Source organism: Pseudopodoces humilis, chromosome 2 (assembly GCF_049639895.1).
Source record: "Pseudopodoces humilis isolate 2021_Gansu_Grassland_sample_001 chromosome 2, ASM4963989v1, whole genome shotgun sequence".
Lineage (NCBI taxonomy): Eukaryota > Metazoa > Chordata > Aves > Passeriformes > Paridae > Pseudopodoces > Pseudopodoces humilis.
Window position 1 is genome coordinate 23999094 of NC_142201.1, and position 22691 is coordinate 24021784.

At 41.8% G+C, this 22691-nt stretch overlaps 1 protein-coding gene across 3 annotated transcripts in view; it reads left to right on the forward strand.

Moving 5' to 3' along the window:
- COL4A2 (collagen type IV alpha 2 chain) overlaps positions 1-17488 on the forward strand; it is a 138310-nt gene extending 120822 nt beyond the window's left edge. For all 3 annotated transcript variants that reach the window (XM_014248586.2, XM_014248569.2, XM_088050974.1), the window contains exons 33-48: positions 476-601; positions 942-1123; positions 2592-2655; positions 3040-3114; positions 3719-3826; positions 4747-4854; positions 6228-6299; positions 6686-6811; positions 8092-8208; positions 9554-9715; positions 9851-9949; positions 10682-10828; positions 11474-11590; positions 12454-12645; positions 12929-13215; positions 15801-17488. In XM_014248586.2, the coding sequence (XP_014104061.2) occupies positions 476-601; positions 942-1123; positions 2592-2655; positions 3040-3114; positions 3719-3826; positions 4747-4854; positions 6228-6299; positions 6686-6811; positions 8092-8208; positions 9554-9715; positions 9851-9949; positions 10682-10828; positions 11474-11590; positions 12454-12645; positions 12929-13215; positions 15801-16055 (2237 nt within the window). In that variant the 3' untranslated portion in view covers positions 16056-17488. The remainder of the gene's footprint in view (positions 1-475; positions 602-941; positions 1124-2591; positions 2656-3039; positions 3115-3718; positions 3827-4746; positions 4855-6227; positions 6300-6685; positions 6812-8091; positions 8209-9553; positions 9716-9850; positions 9950-10681; positions 10829-11473; positions 11591-12453; positions 12646-12928; positions 13216-15800) is intronic.
- The last annotated feature ends 5203 nt before the right edge of the window (positions 17489-22691 follow it).

A 22691-nucleotide genomic window follows, 5' to 3' on the forward strand; every position in this document is an offset into this window, starting at 1 on the left:
TGATATCACCAGTAACCATAAAGTCAAGAGAATGAACACTATAAGTGATAAGAAATCCAAACACCTTATTTTATATCAAGACTTTTTGATGGAGAATTTCCTTTTCACTAGAACTAAACTTTTCTGTGCTTTCTCCAATGTGCTTTTTGGGTTTTTTTATAAACCATGGTTTTGGGGCTTTTTTATAAACACATGATTCCTAACTGATCTGCTGACAAATAAATTATCTATCACAGAGCAGTCTGGGTCCGACTCCCAGGATTGTATGTACAAAAGTTTAACTCAGTTTTCATGTTTTCTTAAACCTGACTCTTCCACTGCCCTGTTGTATTGTCACAGGTAACTTTTCATGGAAGTGGATTTTCTGTAGATTGTGCAAGATCATCCCTTTTTCCTAATTTGTTCTTCTGTTCACCTTTTCTGACTGTGCTACTGATCAGCATTTTGTAACATGGTTGGGTTTTTTACCCTTTAGGTGACCGTGGAGACCAAGGCCCCCCAGGAGAACCTCCAAAGCTCATGCCCAGCATGATGATGGAAGTTAAAGGTGAAAAAGGAGATGTTGGAGAAAGGGGCACGAAGGGATTCTTTGGCTTAAAAGGTCAGTGGTCATAGTAAAAAGGCAAGCACATTCAGAACTATCATTTAGTGCTTTTTCTCAGCTACCATATTAAATAGTCCCTGCTCATTGCACTACTTGGCTGCAGCCCCCCAAGTAAGGTCTCTGACAGCAGAAACTGAGCTCCTGGCATTTCAGAGAGTCACCCCCAAGGAAAGCTTTGAAGGATGATGGGTGTGTGTGTGTGTGTGTGTGTTTGTTGCCTTGTACAGTACATTGTGGTGCCATGTTCTGAGAAGACCAGTAGCAGGAAAACTTATTACACACAAGGAACTGCGTGTCAGTCTTCCCTTACTGATTTTTTCTTCTTTCCTGCCTACAGGTAGCAAGGGAATGCCAGGCCTTCCTGGAAAGACAGGAACCCCAGGCTCCCCTGGGCATCCCAGCTATGTGGCTGGTGTGAAAGGAGACATCGGTGCGAAAGGGCTGACAGGTGTGAAAGGGTATCCTGGTCCCACTGGTTCTCCTGGCATCAGAGGCTTCCCTGGCACCACAGGAGTCAGAGTGAGTTCATGGAATAAGGGTGTCCTTGTGCTGGCATTCAGCTTCTCAGGTGAATTTCATTCACCCCTTGAAATTTTGCTGAACAATAGCAATGAAAAGATAAAAATGCTATAAGCACTGGATGAATAGATCAAATACTTTTCCTTGCTCCCTCCAACATTCATTAAGCAGAGTAATTTATTTTCTGATTATGAGACATCCAAATTTCATAAGCCGGCATTTTGCCAGTGAAGACCCAGATGGTTCCTTCTAGCTCTTTGATCCTTTTGCCACAGCTGCTGGTAAAAATTATTCTCAGTGTTGGGCTTACTTTTCTCTTTGTCCCAGGACTTAATGGTATCACTGCCAAAAGTTAGTCACTGTCACTTATCTAACAGTAAAAGAGCCTAAGAATCTTAGCTTCTAGAGGGTAATTCACTGTAATTCACTCTGGCTTCAAAATAAGTTACACTGGGAGAAATAAATGCTTAGAAAAAGCCTGAAAGTAGACTCACAGACATCATTTATTTAAGAGAGACAAAAACTATGTTCCTTTCTCATGTTCTCTTTGCCTTTAGGTTTCAGTAAGATTTTTTTTAACCAAGGACTGCAGAACTGTTATGGTTTAACCTCAGCCAGAAGCTAAGCCCCACCCTGTCACTTACTCCCCCACACATCCCCAGCAGGATGGGGAGAAGAGAATTGGAAGGGTAAAAGTGAGAGGACTTGTGGATAAGAACAGTTTTAATTGAAATAAACTAGAATAACAAAAAATAATAATAGTAGTAGTAGTAGTAGTAATAATAATAATAATAATAGATAAATAAAACTCAAGAAAGACAAGTGATACAAATGAAAACAACTGCCCACCACCAACTGGCTGATGCCCAGCCAATCTCTGAGCATTGTTACCCCTCCCAGTCCATCATCCCCCCTGCCTTATATGCTGAGCATGAGCCCACATGCCTCATATGCCATATGCTGTGGGATATCTGTTGGATCAGTTGGAGTCAGCTGTCCCAGCTGTGTCCCCTCCCAAATCCTTGCTTTCCCCCAGCTTGCTCACTGGCAGGGTGGGGTGACAAGCAAAAAATGTTTTGACACTGTGTAAGTGCAGTTCAGTAGGAATGAAAACATCCCTGTGTTATCAATAGTGTTTCCAGCACAAATGCAAAACACAATCCTGTACTGGCTACTATGAAAACAAAATAACTCTACCCCAGCCAAAACCAGCACAAGGACTCACTGGTATATATGGATAATAGGATGTCCTCAATTTCAAACTTAAACCTTTGGAAACATAACTTGTCCCTTGGTTGGTCCTGATTTAGATTAAATGACTGCTAACAGGTTACTCTATAAAGTGCTACAGAAGCTCAAAAATGGTACATTTAATAGCCTTTTTTTAGTATTTCCAAAGTCAGTGGCTTGGAAGGTTGAATAAATCCTCATCTTCACTAACTGCTGCCTGTTTTCAATCATATGATAGGGAGAAAAGGGCGTTCCAGGAATTTCAGGCCATTTTGGTACTCCTGGCTCACATGGAGAAATAGGTGAGTTTGTTCTCTTATCTGAGCACTCTCTGTATTCATCACCCATAAAATATTTGACATTGAGTTCTGAGGGGTCTCAGTGCATCTTCAATCTCAAAGAGACTTTCTACAGTCTTACAGAATAATATTGTAAATGTGGAAGACTATAAAAAGGTTAACTGTTAATTTCATGCAATATGTGCTGTCCATGGATAAATCCATTCATGGCAAGAAGGGAGGCTGTTCTAGACACCTTTTTTGCTGTCTTTAATTTACTTCTCTTTTATTCTACAAAGATAATTATTGCCAAATTTTGCCTCTGAAGTTGCAATTCCTTCGAAACAACAGGAAGCACTGTTTAAATTAAAGCCTTACCACTCATGTGCTCATTTTTGTTTGAAATAGGTGATCGGGGAGAGACTATAAACTTACCAGGAATGCCAGGCCTTAAAGGAGAAGTTGGTGTGCCAGGCTTAACAGGTATTAATTTCACAGTTGCTCTCTGAATGTATTACTTTTCACATGCTAAAGTTCCCAGAGGAAGGGAGAGGAAGATTTCTATGGGATTTTGATGGCTTTTGAACTTACACTCTCATGACAGCTCCTGGAGAGGTTAATCTTCTCTTTATTGAAATTAATATGCGCTGCATTTACCTCTTCAGCTGAAAGAACCATTATAGCAGTAAACAGGCATCATCATAGGCAACTCCAGTAAACATTTCTATATGATTTGTTTTGTTGTTGATGACAAAAGGAGCATTATCAGGCCACGATTGTAGAAGGTGAGATAGCAAAATGTTGTAGATTTTGGATTGGGTTGTCAGTAATGTGTTAAATTTCCCTCTACATGCAGCGTACTTGAACATCCATGTCATATTCCACATAATTTGGGGAGTCCTTTTAAAAACAAGTGTAATGATCATTTGACCAGAGGACTGTTCATGCTCCCAGATTATGTAAGCACCCTGACTAGAAGAATGTGGCAAGACCAGGACCCATTCATTAGCCAAGTTCATGTTATGCTTATCTTTTTAGGGTTGTATAGATATTATGAAAAGAATATACTGGTTTTGTGGTTTTCCAGGCATAAGAGGAGGTGTGGGACCAAAAGGAGAAGGTGGTGATCCTGGTTTCCCTGGCATTGAAGGTCTCAAGGGCACGCAGGGTGTCCCTGGCTCTGTGGGACAGGAAGGTAAAATATTCTTTTTAACACTCCAAAGAATAACATTGTTTGAAAGAGGGAAAAAATATTCTTTCCATCAAAAGAAAGTAATTAAGTCTTTTAATATGTTCATCATTCTGTAAATCGGTGAGGAGCAGTGACAAGGATGTGGAACTCATGGCAGAAGAGGAAATAGCAAAAACCTAACTCTACTTCATACCTGTTTTTCCTTTTCTGTAGCAACCATGTGTCCAAAGTTGTATTGCTGGCAAACTCAGGTATTCTGATGTCTCAGTACTACAAGGAGTGGGCTTTTCAATGACCTTTTCTGCCATAAATGAAGTCAGTATCCTCCAGGACAGTTACAGAGCCTTTGTGCCAGGCTGATGGGCCAACTGTAAAAGAGAAGCCAAGTCAGGTTAAGTTGTGGCTGGATCATACACTCAGGACTTAAGAACATGTCTTACTGCAGGAGGATCATGGAAATGCTCGTTCAGAACAGTTGCTCCACACTGCTCTCATTAGAGGGCTTAGAAACTCCAGCCAAGACTGGAAGAGTTTTGATATGTGCCTTGCTGGGAAACAGTTCTTGTGTGATCAGCTTCTCAGTGGGAAAGGCAAAACAGGTACAGCAGAAAGGGAAAGTGACATGCACAGCAGTGAAATCACTTCTTGTAACTGGCAATAGAAGTCATCATTTTAATAGGAGGAGTTCACTGTCTTTCTGAGGTTGTCACAAACCTGAAGTTTGTAATGAGTTGTTCTTTTGTACTTAGTCTCTCCTACCTGTGCTCTCTTTAGTTTTCTTGCACTTGGATGAGCAGTCACAATGAGATTAGGAAGGGGAAGTCTTCATTTTGCTGCCTGGGAAAATGAAAGTAGCACAAGTCTGTGTTTGGGCTGTTGGTTTTAAGGATGATCATGAGCAATGATTCATTGTTGCCACACAGGTTTGCCAGGACTGGTTGGCCCCCCAGGGCAACAAGGAAGCCCTGGGACACCTGGATTTCCAGGTGAAAAGGGAACTCCCGGCTGGCCAGGCTTACCAGGACAAGCAGGTATTTGTACAGCTTCAGCTATTCAATCATTTCTGTGGGAGCACTTGCAAATGTTCCTTTGGGGTGAAGAAGAAGAAGAAGAAGAAGAAGAAGAAGAAGAAGAAGAAGAAGAAGAAGAAGAAGAAGAAGAAGAAGAAGAAGAAGAAGAAGAAGAAGAAGAAGAAGAAGAAGAAGAAGAAAGGAGGGTTTTGCAGTTCAGAGTGGCAGTTTCCTCTGCTAAAATATTTATTCCTCACAAAGTCCAGGTGCATGCATTAACAAAGACAGACGTGGCTGCCAATTTATGGCTTCTGGTGTCTTCTCAGCTCATTTTAACTGTTGATGACTTCTTCAACTAGGAAAGCAGTTTTCAGGAAACATTTTCATTTTTCATGACAGCTAGGAAAATAATAAAAAATTATTAAACATGCAGCAATTAATATACAGTATGAGAATATTATAAAGTGGCATTAGATAGCAAGCAACATATTTGTCCTCAATCATCACCAAAAACTGTTAACTGATTCAATATCTGGTTTCAAGAATAAATGACCTATGGCTTAGACAGAATTGTGCTATTAAAATGCAGGTGATGGTTTATAATGAAGCTGTTTGTATGACAGAACACAGAATCTCAGTGGTTACCACTTAATTCCTTAATATATTAAGTTAGCAGATTTTTTTCTACCTTACAGCCAGAAATCACCTTGCTTTTAATAAGATACTTCTATCAGAATCTGCATCAAAGCTGATTAGCTTTTGATACAGTTCTGAAAACTGCCTTTTTAGACAGTGAAGAGAGACAGACACTTATTTTTCTGAGACTGAATAGTCCTTCAGAGCTCTGGCCATTGTCTAGCTTTAACATCATACTTATCACTTTGACAGGTACAAATAGATGGAATAACTTTTACCTGTAACAATAGTAACATTAACAGTAGCTATTAGACATTTTTTTAAGGTTTTGTTGGGTTTTTTTTAAATGACATAGAGTGAATTTCTCCTGAAGACAGCTTTATTATAACCACATTTATAATCTACAATTATGTCATAATTGTCTTGGCTTGAGGATTTTGGAAAACTAAATGAGTATTAAAAAAACTATGGCAGCAAGACTGGAACTAATGGCATGCTACCAGATGGATCAGAGATATTTTTAAAAATATCTCTAGAGTAATGAGTTTATCAGATAATAATGAATTTTGCCAATCACAAAACCATAGCATGGTGTATTTTGAAATAAACTTATGGTAATTTATTCATTTGTATATAATACACCATATTTTAATACAGAATAGCATTTATTCAAGCATTTGATTTAATTTTTTTTTTTTGCCCAGGAATGTAGACTAATAGAAAGTATTATGATAATCATGAATGTCATTTTAAAACAGGCCAGCCTGGCTTAAGAGGAATCAGTGGACTGCATGGTTTACCAGGCACTAAGGGCTTACCAGGATCACCAGGTAAGTGAGGCTGTTATTCTGCCTGTTCACAGGCACAGCATTGTGTTGGCTTCAAGTTTGGTAGGTGAAATCTTTGTGATGCAACTTTCTTAACTGTGTCCTCCAAAGCTTTGGAATGTGCTTCATTATTGTGGGCTCTGGCAAACAACTTCATGCACTATGTGCTACCCCACAGGTGGATTAGAACACAACTTCAAATCATAACTTCTTTCTTCTGATAAAGTTAAAACCTCAAGGCCTTTTTTCTCATCATGGGCCTTTTTTTCAATGAGCCACTACAGACTCGGGTATTTTGTAAATCCACATGCTCTGTACATGTAATTTAGCATGCATTGTTATATGCAGAAACATTTCAGCTTTCCTCTTTATTCTGAACAACTCAACAGGTCCAGATGGGTACGGCTCTGCAGGTTTCCCAGGTGCACTGGGTGACAAAGGAGAAGCAGGAGAGCCAAGCAGAGTAGAAGGCAGCCGAGGACCTCCGGGACAGAAGGGAGACAGAGGTGTTCCAGGTCTGTATTCCAGAGAATGGGATCCACCTGTTATTTGTTTCACCTGTGGGTGTTAGAGATGTCACAAAATACACTCTGGTGTAGGCAGCTGAATAGCTGAACTCCCAAAGTTGGGAAGGTCAGTGTTTGGAGTTCGTGCTGCAGCTCAGCCAGCCCTTGCTCAGAAGCAGCAGTCTGTGTTCCACCTGGATCCTTCCCCATCTTGTAGCACCCACTGGGCTCAGCAAGCTACAAATACCAGAGGCTACTCCCAGCCATCAGCTCCCCAAATATGTTTGATAAAGTTACAGTTACACAAGTGCATGACCCCTCTCTCTTTTTGTTGCAAATCTGTCCATATCTGCCTTTCGCCTGAAAGCCTCACAATCTCTCGGTGTGTGATGGTCCTGCTGGCACCTCGGGGGCTCTGTTCCCATACACAGTGCTTTGCTGGTGCTATCTACCCCTTGTGCAGAGCAAGCTCCAACCCCCTGTGCTGCAACAGATTGTGCTCATCTCAGAATGCATCACTACCTGGCTTTTGTCCATCAAGAAGCCACCAGACTGATGTTAGGAACAAATAAATTAATTAATATGTTTTTTGTGGGTTTGGTTTTTAAGTTTTTCCAACATTTTGGCTCTGATAGGATTAAGGACTGACAGAGATATAAACCTTTGCCTGCTTAGTTCATATTCTTTTGTGTTACACTTCATTGTTACTAACATGCTGTGCCATCTCAAACACCATTCAGAGATTTATTATCAAGCATTCAAAAAAAACCAGCTTCATTCACATTTATTTGTCACAGTTATAAACAGAAGGTTAACTTCCTAACAACTTCAATACACTTAAAAGAATAATCTGTTATTGGTAGAGCAGATTTTTGGCCACTTAACAATTTTTCATCTCTAGAGAACTTCTTGGATTTGAACTTTTAGGTTTAACTGACCCTGCAGACACAGAAGAACAAAGCTGTTTTCCTGCCTGCTTCAGTATACCTAGGACATTTTGAGTACTTCCTATCTTGAAGTACTATTTTACCTGGCAGACACAAGATTATTAGTATTCCACAGAGTGAGATGTAATTAGCTACCCAGAGAGCTTTGGCAGAGAACTAGTATTTTGTTCTTAAAAAAAAAAAAACTTCCACAGTATTATCTGAAAAAAATTAAACAAAAATCAGTGGAAACTGCAGGTGTTTTCTATTTTGAAAATCCCACCCCTTAGTCTAAGGTGAGTCCTTTTAATTGCAATTGTGCATTTTCCTTGCAATATTAATTATTTATTTTCTTCCTTTCAGGAGTCCCAGGACCCTTTGGTATTCCTGGGCAGGAAGGATTTCCAGGGCCTCCTGGGATTTCAAATATATCAGGATATCCTGGTGATAAAGGCTCCCCAGGTCTAGATGGAGTTCCAGGTAATTTATGCAACAGCAGTCATTGTTATTTCTGTCTTGATTCAGCAAAGCAGCTCTATTAAACACAGCATTAAAATTGTTGGACAGAACTCCTGGTACATCAGATAATAAATACAGACCTCTTGAAAGCAAAAGGCAGTTCCTCCAGGTTGTCCTGATGGAAGGGTTTGATCTTCATGCAAATAAAAGATTAAATAATCCAGAATTCTCTCAACAACTTTCAGAAGTATTATGCTAATCTAGATTATGCTAATCTACTACTCTAGAATCTGAGGTCTGTGGCAGACTTGCAAGTCTTAAATACTGTCTTAATAATTTACAAAATTCTCCTATGTGAAATGACCATGCAAGCTAAATTACACTGGAAAGTATTAGCTCTTCCTTCTTAAGAATTCCTATTGCTCATTGGACTGCACAGTCATTTCAAACTGTAGTGCCACTGTGAAGAGCTTGTAGCAGAAGTTGTTCCACTAACATCTTTATATGATGGATGGAAATTTTTTTGTAAACTTAGCAAAAACTCAGAATAGACAAACCAGCTGTAAACCAACAAAATACCTAGGCTTCCAAGTTGAAAGTGTTATTTGGCCTGACTCTGCATATTGATTCCAACTCTCCAAGCAGTCAGGAGCAGAAACAGGAACACCATATCCCAGCCAAAACGGTGAGACAAGTGTGGCTCACTCTTACTTTGCCACATACATCTTGCAATCGTATCCTCATGTGATCCAGCTTCAAAAGGCAGCACAAGAGATGCCCCACTCAAAACCCTACTTAGTGAGTCACTCTCTCTTCAGAAACAAGGTCCAAATGTCTTGTAAGCAGCAGAGGTAACTGAAGAGAAACATGCCAGGTTTAGCTTCAGGCAATATGCAATTCTAGAAAAAGAAGCTGTTCCCGTAATTCCCAAGACAGCATGAAGTACTTATTTGGTTCCAGATGATCAACTGAAGCACTAAGACACACAGAACAGTAAGTCCTTGGCTCTGAGTCAGATACTTGCTGCTCTCTGATTGATTTCTCTCTGGCTACTTGGATAATTTAGGATGAAGCAAGGAGGCATCTAGTGAAGTGGGGTATTTGCTGATGAAGGAATAGTTCATTGAAGGCTGTATCTCAGCAGGCACCCTCTTTCTCCTGAAATCCTGCTTGAGATAACTTCATACTCTAATTCCTCTGCCACTACTGCCTGCCTGAGAGCAGGAGGAGTGGGAGTTCTGAATAAGTCTGTCCCCTGCTTAAATTAAGGAAATACAACCTGATGGGACACAGATAGTTCTGTTACTTTCCTCTGTGCCCAGGTGTTAAGTATAAATTGATTGCTATCTATATGTCTTCTAAACAGGCTATCCAGGACCACAGGGGCAGCCTGGAATACCTGCTCCACCAGGAAGCAAAGGAGAAAGTGGACAAGCAGGTAGGACTGGAGAAATTGGCCCAAAAGGAAGCAGAGGTGACCCTGGATCAGCAGGAAGACCTGGCCTGCCTGGATTCCCTGGATCAAAAGGTAAAGATGGGAAGTGCTGATCTTGGCAGGAAGCAGGGGAGCCTTCTATGCTATTGCAGCTTTAATACCATGACTTTTGCACTCACGTGATTTGTACTGAAATGCAATAATGCCACTTGTCATTTTGCATTAAAGGTCGTAGGGGTGAACAAGGTGTCATTGGCTTTATGGGCACAGTAGGATTTCCAGGTGATCTGGGACCCATCGGACCCAAGGGAGATAGAGGAGTAACTGGTAAGTGTGTGCACTCAGATGAAACCACTTTTGAAACCACTCATTCTGCAGCTCCACAGAGCTGACCTAACTGGCCCTGCTTCCCTGTGAATCCTGGGAAATTCCAGAGGGCAGATGCCTGAATTTAACGAGTAGTCATGTTTTTGCATTTATGAATTTAACATGAATAGTCAATTTTTTGCCTTTATGAATTTGACTTGTATGAGGTGCCAACTCCAAAATCAGAGCTACTTTTTGTATTAATAAAAAGAAGGATTTCTTGTCTAAATGAATCCTCCAGAGCAGACATACTGAACATTCAAAGATAGCTTTAAAATCCATCACTCTATCTATGCCATCATGTATTTGTGTCTCTTGAAACCCACCAAAAGATGGTGCTGCACCTCAGAGAGCTGCAGCTGTTTGGGGGGAACTTCCCAGCTTCCTGTGTCATAAATGCAGTAGCGTCATTAATTTCCTTCTGTTTATCTATGTACAGTCCTAGTGAAGACAATCCTTGGAGATGATCCCATACTTGGAGATTGTCTCATCTTGGGCATCCCATACCCACACATATTTCCCCAATATAATATAGCTGCTATACCCAAGCTGGTGAGTTGCAGACCATAGACCTTTCATACATGTGCAGCCAAGTAAGACCAACATGTCTCTGGATGGAAGTACATTAAGGAAAAATATAGGGTGGTTGTTGTTTTTTTCAGTTGAACTCTCTCATCTTGCTTCTACTGACAGGCTTCCAGGGACCTCCAGGCCCTCCTGGGCCGCCCCCTCATCCTCCAAGGCTGGTTGCTGAACAAGGTTCACCAGGCCCCCGTGGGAATATAGGACCTCAGGGAAGCCCAGGAGATATGGGACCTCCAGGCCCACCAGGAGATCCAGGTAGGAATCACACATTCTGACTGAAAGCTGTTCCCCTTAGCAGAGTGAGGCCACTAGAGCACAGATTTGATGCTCTTCTACTTAAAAGTCTGTAATCCAGAAAGGGGAGTCAAGTTTTTGTCTTCCAAAGCTGAGGTTTCAGCTTTCTTCCTCCTCCTAGCACTCAGAACATAAGCGAAAGAGGAAATAACTTCGGAAATACTCATGTAGCCAAATCTACATGGTAACGCTCACATAGCCAAAGCAACATCAGATACGGTTCTCGCACAAATCAAGACTGAACATCTTTGGTGGAAAAGTGCACATCCTTGTGGGAATGCTGTCAGCTCAGGGAATAATGTAACATTAGTGTCATGTAGAGCTGATGCACTTGCACCTATGAGTGCCATGAGCCTCACCAGAGATAAGTGGTGCCAAGAGTGAAGGATTAGGGTTGTGGGATGCATGTAGTCTTGATCCTAGCAACCTTTTCCAATGAACTTGGTGGTTTTGCCTGAGCAAGTACTATAGGATCTTGCCTTTAGTGTAAATTAGTAAACCCGGCAGACAGAACCAAATGTACACAAGTAGAGCACATGTTAACAAAGTGGGAGGGGCAAGTTGACGTGTCTGCAGTCACTGTGCTTACAACCATTGTTGTATAAGGTTTCAGAGGCTCACCTGGAGAGCCTGGACTCCAAGGCAGGGGTGGCATTCCAGCTCCTCCTGGCTCCAGAGGAGAACAAGGAGGAATGGGATTTCAGGGTCCAGTGGGATTTGAAGGTAAGAGATATCACACAGCACGTCTTTCCTCTTTCCCATTTCTCTGCACCTAATTGCTCTGTAGTTACTACTTCCCTGGGAGGAGATGAGAGAGAGGAGGGGGTGGGGAGCAAGAGGAAGGTGGAGGAGTGGAGGACAGTTTCTGTCTTCACAGATACTTCACAATAACTAATAATAACAACTAATTAATTGTTAACAGTTACCTTACAGCAATATTTTCAGAATAAATGTTGATAGCTGTAGATGTCAGTCCACTCATGAGTTTGTTTTGCTCTGAGTGTATTTATTCTCTTTAAGTATTTTCAGCCTAGTCTTTAACCAACAGTAACATTCATGGAGATGAATGGCTGAGTAGGTGATACTTGGATAGATGAAGTTTAAGGGAATGTATTTGTAAAAGAAATACCTGTCTTTATCAAATCAAAGAGCAGAACTTTTATTATCTCACTTAGCTAAGCACACAGAGAAAAAGGTATTTGCAGAGCACAGTTTCAAGTGTATGACTCAAATGCAGCAGGTCCAAGAACCATTGGTTAATCTTGGACTAAGAAAATATTTTAAAGGAAAAGTCTTCTCATCTGTGTTGTAGAAAGTATGCTCAAATTCATCAGAACTTTGTGACTTTCTGTAGTTCTGGTGTATAATATTATCTTAGAAACCGGGGAGCCTGATCCAACACCCATCTACTTCAAAAGCAACTGTTACAATCCTAGACCTGCAGCTCTTCTAACAACATACCATAAGGAAAAGGCATCATGCCATTAAGGTGCTAGTCAGCAGTTTAGCTGGAATATCAGCTAGCACCAGGTCATTTGTGGGAGCACAAACCCAGTTGGATTCCTTCTTTTCTTCCCTCCTCTAAGGTCAGCCGGGCCGCCCCGGTAGCCCTGGGCCAGCAGGTATGCCGGGCCGCAGTGTCAGCATGGGCTACCTGCTGGTGAAGCACAGCCAGTCCGACCAAGAGCCAATGTGCCCAGTTGGCATGAACAAACTCTGGAGTGGATACAGCCTACTGTATTTTGAAGGACAAGAGAAAGCACACAACCAGGATCTAGGTATGTACAAATATTGCTGGCAGCAGCCTCGATTCCAAAAGCTGGGACTACAGAAAACAGGCTTAGGAAGCACCGAATTGAGAATATAAAAACTACATGACTTCATGGAGTGCCCCTAAGAGAGCTCCAGCAAGTCATTAGTTTTGTTTGAGGGAACTTGTGAAGCCAGCAAAACATTCTGGACCACTGGGCTTTCCTGACAGGTAGTTGGGAAAGAGCAGGAAACTGAAAGTGTGCATTGTCTTCTGTGAGAATGATTGCTTTTTTTCTTCTTTTTTAACAGGGCTGGCTGGCTCGTGTTTGTCCCGTTTTAGCACCATGCCATTCCTCTACTGTAACCCTGGGGACATTTGTTATTATGCAAGTCGAAATGATAAATCCTACTGGCTCTCAACCACAGCACCTCTCCCAATGATGCCCGTGGCAGAAGAAGACATTAAGCCGTATATCAGTCGCTGCTCCGTTTGTGAGGCCCCAGCTGTGGCAATTGCTGTCCACAGCCAAGAAGCTTCTATTCCTCACTGCCCTGAAGGCTGGCGCAGTTTGTGGATCGGATATTCCTTCCTCATGGTATTTGGTCTCCAGTGTCACATTTTGTGCAGCAATGGGTTTTAAATTTGAGTGTGTTGTACTAGTAAGGCTGCTCTGCTTCAGAGCCAGCAAGACCAAAACCATGAGTCATACTGAGGAACCAGGGAAGTACAAAAGTAATTTCTAGGAAGCAGAAGTGGAAAATGAACATTTCTGTGAATTTCAGAGAAAATTGTCTCTTGTCAGAATAGCATCTGGAGACCTTACTTTATGTACAAAATAGCACTTCAGAACAGAACAAAAGGACAGATGTGACTTAAATAAAATTACACTGAGGTGCAACAGGAGCATACATAGCATTTTAACAGCTAAAGATTTGGAGTTATTTTTATACATCACTACTAAGAAGCTGATCTAGGGAAAAAAAAAAGTAACAACATGCTTTTGTCATTCTTTTTGAAATTTAAAAATCATTGGTGTTTTGGTCGAAGATTTTGAAACCAAAGTCTTTCACTTACTCTGCAAAAAGAGATGGCCTCTGAGTGTTTTAAAATTTAAGTCTCAGAGTTGTATCTCTGATGACAATAAGGGCTGAGCTGTACATTCCATGGTTTACAGGAGCTCTTTAGTATTGTGATCTTATAATTAGGGAATGGGATATTACAGAAAAGCTTAGTGCTGGATGTGCAGCAGAAGACCTACTGAAGGGCCTGACCTTTTTTTGCAAGACTGTACAAAGGGATGATATGAGCACCAGAGGGCTTAACATGATAAAGAGCAGCTAAAATGTCAGTGAATGGTCTGACAGATGCTCATTTTTCTAACTTGCTTTATGAACACGAGAGTCAAAACCTGCAGCAGCATGCCCATGTTGTTAACTTACTGAAGACTGGGCTGAATCCTGAAGTAAACAGTGTTGGAAAAGAAATAAGATTTCTGTGGCACAAGATGTCATAAAAACAATAGCCAATCTTACCCACAAACCATTTGTATGTCAAAAACCAAAAACTTAATTTTTTTAGAAAATAAGATACAGGGAAATCCAAAATTAGGTACAGAAAAAAAAAATCCCCACATTTTGAGAGAGTAGGTCAAATTTTTTACCATCCCTGTGTTTGACCTTTCTTTTGCTTCTGTAAAAAGCCCTGATACCAATCTCATAGTTACTTCACAAGAATGCCAAGAATTAATTAAATATTTGCAAAGCCCCGTGTAAACACTGAGCATTGTTAAGAGCAAAGTTGCCACCTTAGCAAGAACTTTTTGCCAGGGCAAAGTCTGTCAGCACTGTGGTACACTGTGAGAAGAATTCCCATTTTCCCAGCTAGCTTGCGGAGCAAATGAAGTGCTTGGTCTACACATTTTTGCTTCTCAGGCAACTGTGGAAGAAGTAGAGCACACTTGTGGTTTTCTCAGAGTACCTGCTGTTTTAATTCCTTGGTTTAAATTTGTCACCTCCTTCCCCTGAGTAAGGTACAATCCTCAGTCAGCACAGACTCTGCCCTAACACCCAGAGAAGTAAGACTTCATGTAGCGAGGGCACTCCACTATCATACATCCCATATGAGTAAGCATTGCAGGAGGGTAAAAAGCCATAGTCAGTACCAGAAGAGATGTTACAGGCATAGAGCTGGAGCTTACAGACCAAGCATGGAATTCCAGTGCTCATCCTGAGGTTGCCAAGCAGGGCTGCAGCCACGCCAGGGCTCAAATAGCATTAGCAGTTCTTACTATCTGCTTTCCAGCTCCAACTGCAGAGGCCTCAAAGTTGTAATAATTTATGCTACCTCTTACATTCCCTACATTTAGAAAACTGTTTAAGAACTCTGTTTTCCAGCTGCTTTCTTTTATATTGCAGATTCTTTCAGTTCCTAACAAAAATTCTACAGTATAACTTAAAAATACAGCTCTATAGCTCTTAAAGGGACAGAGAAAATGCCCATTTTGTAACACTCAGTCCATTATCACAGAACATGTCAACAGCAACAGTTGAGTGGTGTAAAGATGCATGATTCTGCTGTAATTTGCTGTCAAAAAAACATGTCATACAGGGAAGTAGTTATTGTGTAGAAGCTAATTTTGTTTCTGCAGTGCTCCTCACATACAATGCAGAGTAAGACAGACTTTATAATTTGGGAAATTCAAATTAAATATATGGTGGAAAGTTGTTCTTAGTGAGGGTAATAAAATAGAGGAGCAAGATACCCAGACAAGTTGTGGGAGGTCCATCCTTAGAGGTATTAGTAACTGAACAGCACCTTGGAGCAACTGAGGGTATCTTTGGTGTTGGCCCTGCTTTGAGCAGGGAACTGGGGGAAGTAACCTCCAGTGGGCCCTTTCCACCTCAATGATTCTCCAATTCTAAGACTTCCAAGACGTGGAAATCTTAACTATAGAAAAGATATTTGTTAGAAGATTTCAAAGAGGCATCAGCATATGGGCTAGCTGCTTTATATAGTTATAGCGTGGCCAAAACCTTACACAGTTGCAGGACTGGCCAAATCTCTGCTCTGGAGATAAGGATTAGGAACAGTTCTAGTGGTTTTGCTCTTTTCACACATGTAAGTTTATGACAGCACTGCCTGAGGCTGCACTCTGAACACTGCCCTCCTTGTCTCCCTTAGCACACTGCTGCTGGTGATGAAGGTGGAGGACAGTCGCTGGTTTCTCCTGGGAGCTGCCTGGAAGACTTCAGGGCAACTCCTTTCATCGAATGCAACGGCGCACGCGGAACCTGTCACTACTTTGCAAACAAATACAGCTTCTGGCTCACCACGATCGACCAGCCCTTCCAAAGCAAGCCCTCGGGAGACACACTCAAGGCAGGACTCATCCGAAGCCATATCAGCAGATGTCAAGTCTGTATGAAAAACCTATAGAAGTCCCTCACAGTATAAGGAACCACCTTATCATGCAGTTCTTATACAGAGGAGCCTTCTGTGGTGGTTAGACAATTGAATAAATCATGTTGGTGCTTTTTTTAACTTATTACCTCAAAAGCTGAATGGAAATTAATTTTTTAAATGTCTGTAAAAGCAAGTTAAGTATAACACAAATTAAGTTTAACAGATCTAGTACTGTGTTCTCCCACTATGCAGTATATATACACAATTTTTGCTAGTATAATATTATATCATTTGCCAAATGATAGAAATACTCACAGCTTTGAAACACCAAAAAAAAACTTCAGTAGTAAAAGGTTTCCTTGGTCAGATACCCACCGCATTTACCTGAAGACTATATGTATCTTTCTATTTACTGTATTTGTCACAACAGTAAACACTAACAGCTGCAGTTCCATAAATTAACACAGGATGATCTAAGTCCTAAATTGTTGAAAAATACTGAAAATATACTGGGGTCCAGAATGTTCATGTCCAGCACTGAAACCTAACTTGCATTTTAGTATTCTGTGCTCGGGCATTTCAAACATACCCAACACAGTCTTTTTTTTTTTTCCAAGCCTCACCATGCTTTAGCACTTAACCACTGCCGATAACAAAGCCCACGGGCTCCCAAAAGCAGTGAACACAGAATGCAACTCTTTCAGTTTGGTTAGAAGTCTACATGATGAAGATTATCATTTCATTTTATAAGCTTGATGGTGTTTTTCCTAGACATACCCTAAGCCAAAGGATCCCTTGCTCCACCGTGCTGTGGATATTTCATCTGTATCACACCACCTACACAGCAGCAGCAATTGGTTTTTGCATTGCACCTTTTCCCCTCTGAAATTAAGCCACTCATCACAACCAGGCTTTAGCCACATCATGTTGGAGCAGCACCCACCCAGGGTAGGGTTTGCAGGGGTGCTCGATGCCCCATGACCCTCACACACAGAACTCGCAGCCCTGCCAGCTGGCTCCCTGCATGGATCCTGTCCTGGCAGCTGGGGACAAGTGGCAGTGGGACAGCCACACCTCACCTTCCCAACCTGCACACAGTCATCCTCCTTGCAAAAGCAAAGGGGAGGATAAAATAAAAAATAAAATAAAATAAAAAATAAAAACAAGGCATTTATTTGGCACCATCTTTTCCTGTCAAAAAGGGTTGATAATTTCCACAACGGCTTGTTCTTTCCTTCTGTAGGAAGAAACAATTTAACCCAAAGTTGTCTGTCAGCACTGCAAGAGAAGAGGGGGAAAAAAGGATCAGCTACAAATTTCATGTTTGCATAATCTGATTAACGTTATAGCAATGACAGTTGATTTTTCAGTAACTCACTTCTGCCTCAGGTGCTTCTTGGCTTTTATTATTACATTCCAACTTCACTGTATCATAAATAAAACCTGGGGTTTTTTCTACATCTCTATTTACTGGTGATTCCTACTTTGTAAACTGTGTTTTTCCATACAATGTGAATGGACTGCTCTGTTGAAATACTTTGTTTGCACTAGGGGATTAGAAAAGCATTCCCAGCAAACTCCTCCCACTGAAACTCAAACTCTTCAGTTAGAATACACTTGTCTATTTCATGGCACTTAAAAAGATTTAAGAGGGAAGCTCTCTCTACAATCACTTATTTAAGCTGAACAAGTAAACAGTATTTAATCTGCTTGTTAGAATGACTAAAGCAAATAAACTGTGGCATTGCAGATTATAACTATCCATGCTCTACAGTGTTCAGGAAACCAACATTTACCAGACTTGACAAGTGCTGCCTCCACAGCAAAATACGTAAGTTAAAGGTTTAGAATCATAGAATGGGTTGAATTGGAAAGGCGCATAAAATAATTTCATTCCAAGCCCCCTGCCATGGACAGGACACCTTTCACTAGACCAGGTTGCCCAGAGTGACATCCAACCTGGCCTTAAACACTTCCAGGGATGGAGCACCCAAAACTTCTCTGGGCAACATGTTCCAGTGCATCACCACCTTCACAGGAAAGAACGTTTTCTTAATATTTCATCTAAGCCTACTGTCAATTTGAAACCATTCCCCCTTGTCCTGGCACTACATGCCTTTGTAAAAAGCCCCTTTGGCATCTTTCTAGTAGGCTGCCTTCAGGTACTTACCTAGCACACTGTCTGACCTAGATTAGTTGCTCACATAATTAGATATAGCCAAAAACAGATAAATTACCTGAGCTTTAAATGAGCTCTCTGATCCTGAGTTAGCTCTGAAAGGCAGCCCCTGAACAAACTTACCACACTATTATTTATTTCAGCTAAATAAAACTCTCAGTACTGAAAGCATTGCAGTCAACGTGAGCTAAATCTATTCCATATTTGCCAATTCTCTTAAACGTGGCAGTAACAAATACCCAAGAATAGACAACTTGCTAGACAGCAGTGCTTGTGGGATGATCATTCAACTATCACTTGTGGGTTGTACAACATGCAATTCTGGCAGTGCAGCACATTCAGAGAACTCAAGTGAAGGTTAAACAAATCTGTAAAAACTGATTATGTCAACAACAGCAGTAAACTATTTGGATTTTCATGGCTAATATATTACCTAATCTTCCTACAAAGCTCATTGCTTTTGCACATAAAACCTCAGCACATAGTTCTTCCAGCAACAGTTGTTTTGTCTCTTCATTTTCTCTGACTCAATAAACTGATCTTAACAAGTTTGTCCAGAGTGGTCCCAGCACAGCATTAAGTGGAACACATCAGCAAAGTGCAGGGGAAAAAACAAACCAACCACAGAACCCACCGGGTGCTAAGCAGGCTTGAGCTTCTGTGCTTGGTGTACACCGTGTGCTTCAGGTCTGTGTACCCACAGCTGTGTTCCTCCAAAGCCTGTGCAATCGCCTCTCTGAGAGGTGGACAGAGCTCATGCACACAAACACGTGGAACACTCACAGCAGACAGAGGATTTCACCTGGTGAGCTAATCCAGAGCACTGCATGGAAAGAGACTGACTTGTCCAACTGCCTCTTGGTTGCAAGTTTACCTCCTCTCCTATGAGCACAGGCTGACAGCTGGGAGTTGTTCAGCTGAAAAAAGAAGACTGGGGAGACCTTATAGCAGCCTCAAAGTACCTAATGGAGACTTGCTAAGACCTGTAGAGACAGAGCAAGGGGAAGCAGTTTTAAGCTGAAAGAGGGGTGGTTTAGATTGGACAGGAGGACATTGTTTACGGTGAGGATGGTGAGTCACCAGAGCAGGTTGCACAGAGAAGCTGTGGCTGTCCCATCCCCGAAAGTGTTCAAGGCCAGGCTGGATGGGGCTTTGAGCAACCCGGTCGAGTGGCTGGCAGATGTCCCTGCCCATTGCCAGAGGGTTGGAAATAGATGATTTTTGAAGATCCCATCCAACCCAAACAATTCCAGAGTTATGGTTGTAGAACCCACTTTCAGGAAGCTAAAATATCTTTATACAGGAAAAACCTAGCTACAGCAAAACAAAACAATCCTTTTACTGAACTAGAGTGCTCCAGCCTAGGATGTAAAACAATTACAAATGTTTTGCCTTGGTTTGACCAAATCTTTTGCTTCAAAGCATGGTATATGCTTCCTACACCTTCCTGTTTGAAAACATGCTGAAGTATAACATGCTGCTGAGCCTGGAGAAGATGAGATTATATTCCCCTTCTATAGGTAATACTGCATCATAGTGTATCAAGATAGATGTAGTGAAGACAACACAGTGACATGAGTTGACCCCAATTATTCCCCCAGAGTGTATTGACCAAATGAGCAGAGTCTGTTCACACCCTACATGACTGTGCTGCCAGAAATAGAAAATTAGCAAACAGCAAGCAGTAAACATGGCCTTGGCACAGGAGGTGTGAGATTGTTGCCAGAGGAGAGGCTGAGGAGTCACTACCAATATGCCAATAGTGCCCAAGTGCAGGCAGCAGCTGCCCCTGTAACCACATGGGGACCAGTGGCACCCCAGACACAGCCACCAGCTGAGGGGGAGTGGGGACATGGCCCTGCAACTTGTTCAGCACTCAGCAGTTAAACCCTGCTGAACAAGGGAAAGAAGCAACATCACTGCACCCCATGACCCACAAAGAGAGTAGCAGAAACAGGCAGGAGTGCTTCCCACCATGATGTGGGTAAGGATATAACTAAGATGCTCAGAAGCTTTGCCAGCCCTATCGGCACTGGCAGAGGAGGTTCTGGCTCCTTTTGTGGCCTCCGTAAGACTTGAAGCTTTGCTTGGGTTGTTAAGGGCCCATGGCAACCTCTGTCTTGCACCATAGGTGCCTGTGAGGGGCAGAAAGCAGGATGGGATCCTTCCCAACCTCTCTGGCACAGATGAGGTCATGATGACCCCCATGGGTCAGCCTGGCTCAGCCATCACCTCACTCTGGCTGGCCTGTAGCTCACATTCACCCAGTATGGACAAAAATAGCACCTCTTGGATTTCACTATATAATCACTTCACATAATCCAACCATAACAGGCAGAAGGGCAGGGGGAATAAATGCTTGTCAAATGAGTTCCCCCTCCCTGCCAGGGCAGGTAGAATCCTTTGTCCATGCTTTCACCCACCTTTACTAGTCCTGGCAGGGAGGATTTCCCTTGGCTTCAGCAGCATGACCACAACAGGCCCAGCTCCAGACACCTGACCTCTCATCAACAGCTCCCATATATTACACAACTTGCCAGGTTTTGTCGTGTAACCCCATGATCTCACAAAGGCTGGTACAGTGTCAACCCATCACAACCCAGAAATTTCTCAAGGAAAATAGCCAGCAACACTAAAAAGCTACAAGCATCATACCAGACAAGTGTAGCCTTAAGGGCAAAAGCGCAGCACAAGACTGGTTCCTGTGTCATCTCATTTTGTGAAAACACCCAAGTTGGAGCTTTTAGGAAGACTGTAAGAATTACTTAAGCTCTCATATGAATCAAATGTTGGTGCAACTGAATTGCAAATATTTATACCTTAAGAAGTACTGGATGTTAAATTTACAAGTATTTTTACTATTCTGTACCTTCTAGGTGTACATCTCCCAAAACACCTGACCTTGTACTCAGTGCATGTTGCAGGTTCAGTTGCCAACAGATGGAGGAAAACCAGTGCTGGACCTCTCACAGATGTGTCAGCAGAACCCCTTGGTCACAAACAAAACTGAGGGTGCAGCCCGTTTGTCTCTTCCCAGTCCTCAGGGAAGACTACATACTGACCCTGGAATTTTGTTAATAGCTAAAAGGTTTCTAATTATACACATTTTAAAATACCACAGCTCAGGTGCTGTTTAGTCTCTGACAGACTGGTAGGTGTCTGCAAGCCACTGGCAAACTCAAAAGATTACAACCCTTAGTAGGGCCTGTAGCAATAGGAAAAGGGGTGATGATGTTAAACCATGAAAGGGCAGCTGCAGACTAGATATAAGGAAGAAATTCTGACAATGAGGGTGGTAAAACACTGCAACAGGATGCCCAGTGAGGTGGTAGATGCTCCATCCCTGGAAATATTCAAGTTTCGACTGGACAGAGCCTTGAGCAACCTGATTAAGTTGAAGACCTACCTGCTCAATGCATGGAGGAGTGGACTAGATGACATTTAAAGGTGTCTTCCAACCCAAACCTAGGATTATATTATTTAATGCTCAGTGGTTTCTCTCTTGAACCATTCTTCCCCACTACATCTACACTGTGAATTAACTTGAAAGCAGAAAATAAAGCTACTGCTCTGCAGCAATTTGCTCAAGAGAATGTGCTTAAAAAAAAAAAGTGCTTTAAATACATTTAGTGATCATTCAATTTATTATTTATTTAGGAATTGTCTCCCTATGTACGAAACAACTGTGATTTGGGTGGGACAGAGAGAGGCAATGACAAATCATATCACCAACCCTTAGTTTTAGAAAATTGTACCAGAGGCATCCAAAGGAAGATGGAGTCCCCACACAAGAGCTTGCAAAACTGAAAATATGCAAAATGTTTGGGGTTGAGTGGTTGGCTGGTTTTGGGAGGAATGGGGGGTTTCAGGGTGGAGGGGAGGATGTTTAAAAACTAGAAGTTCTTCATTCTGTCTCAGTTCAGTGTGAGCTCCTGGGTCACTACGTGCATTCTTTGTAGCTGAGAGGGTTGGGAAACTCAAGGAGCTGTATTAAGCGTTAGCCACTCCTTTTTACTGCAGTCAGGAGAGAAACCATGTACCTCATTATTGCTCCTTCACGGGCCTTTTACTCCACAAAAGGCAGTTTTCTTCCCTTCCTCCAGCATTAGTGGGTTTCACATCAGAAAACACCAGTCTTCACTTCCCTCCAGGTAGAGGTAATTACTACTCCAGGTAGTAATGTCATGCATAGCTGATAAAAATCAAAGCTGCAGCTCTGCCTGAGAACAACTAAGGAGGGGGAAAGGAGACAGAACACAGGTACTGAACACAATGATACCCTTAAAGTCACCAAAAAGAGGTTTTTTTACAAAAATACAGACAAAATAAGATTGATTTCTTCCCCAAAACCACCAAAAGAATTGCAAGAGAAAAACAGAAGGAAAGAAAAAAACTTCCTCCTACAACCTGCAATCAGAACAGCAAGAGGTGGGATACTGCTTGTTAACACATGAAAGCCCAGTATAGAAAAACAATTCTCATTAATAAAG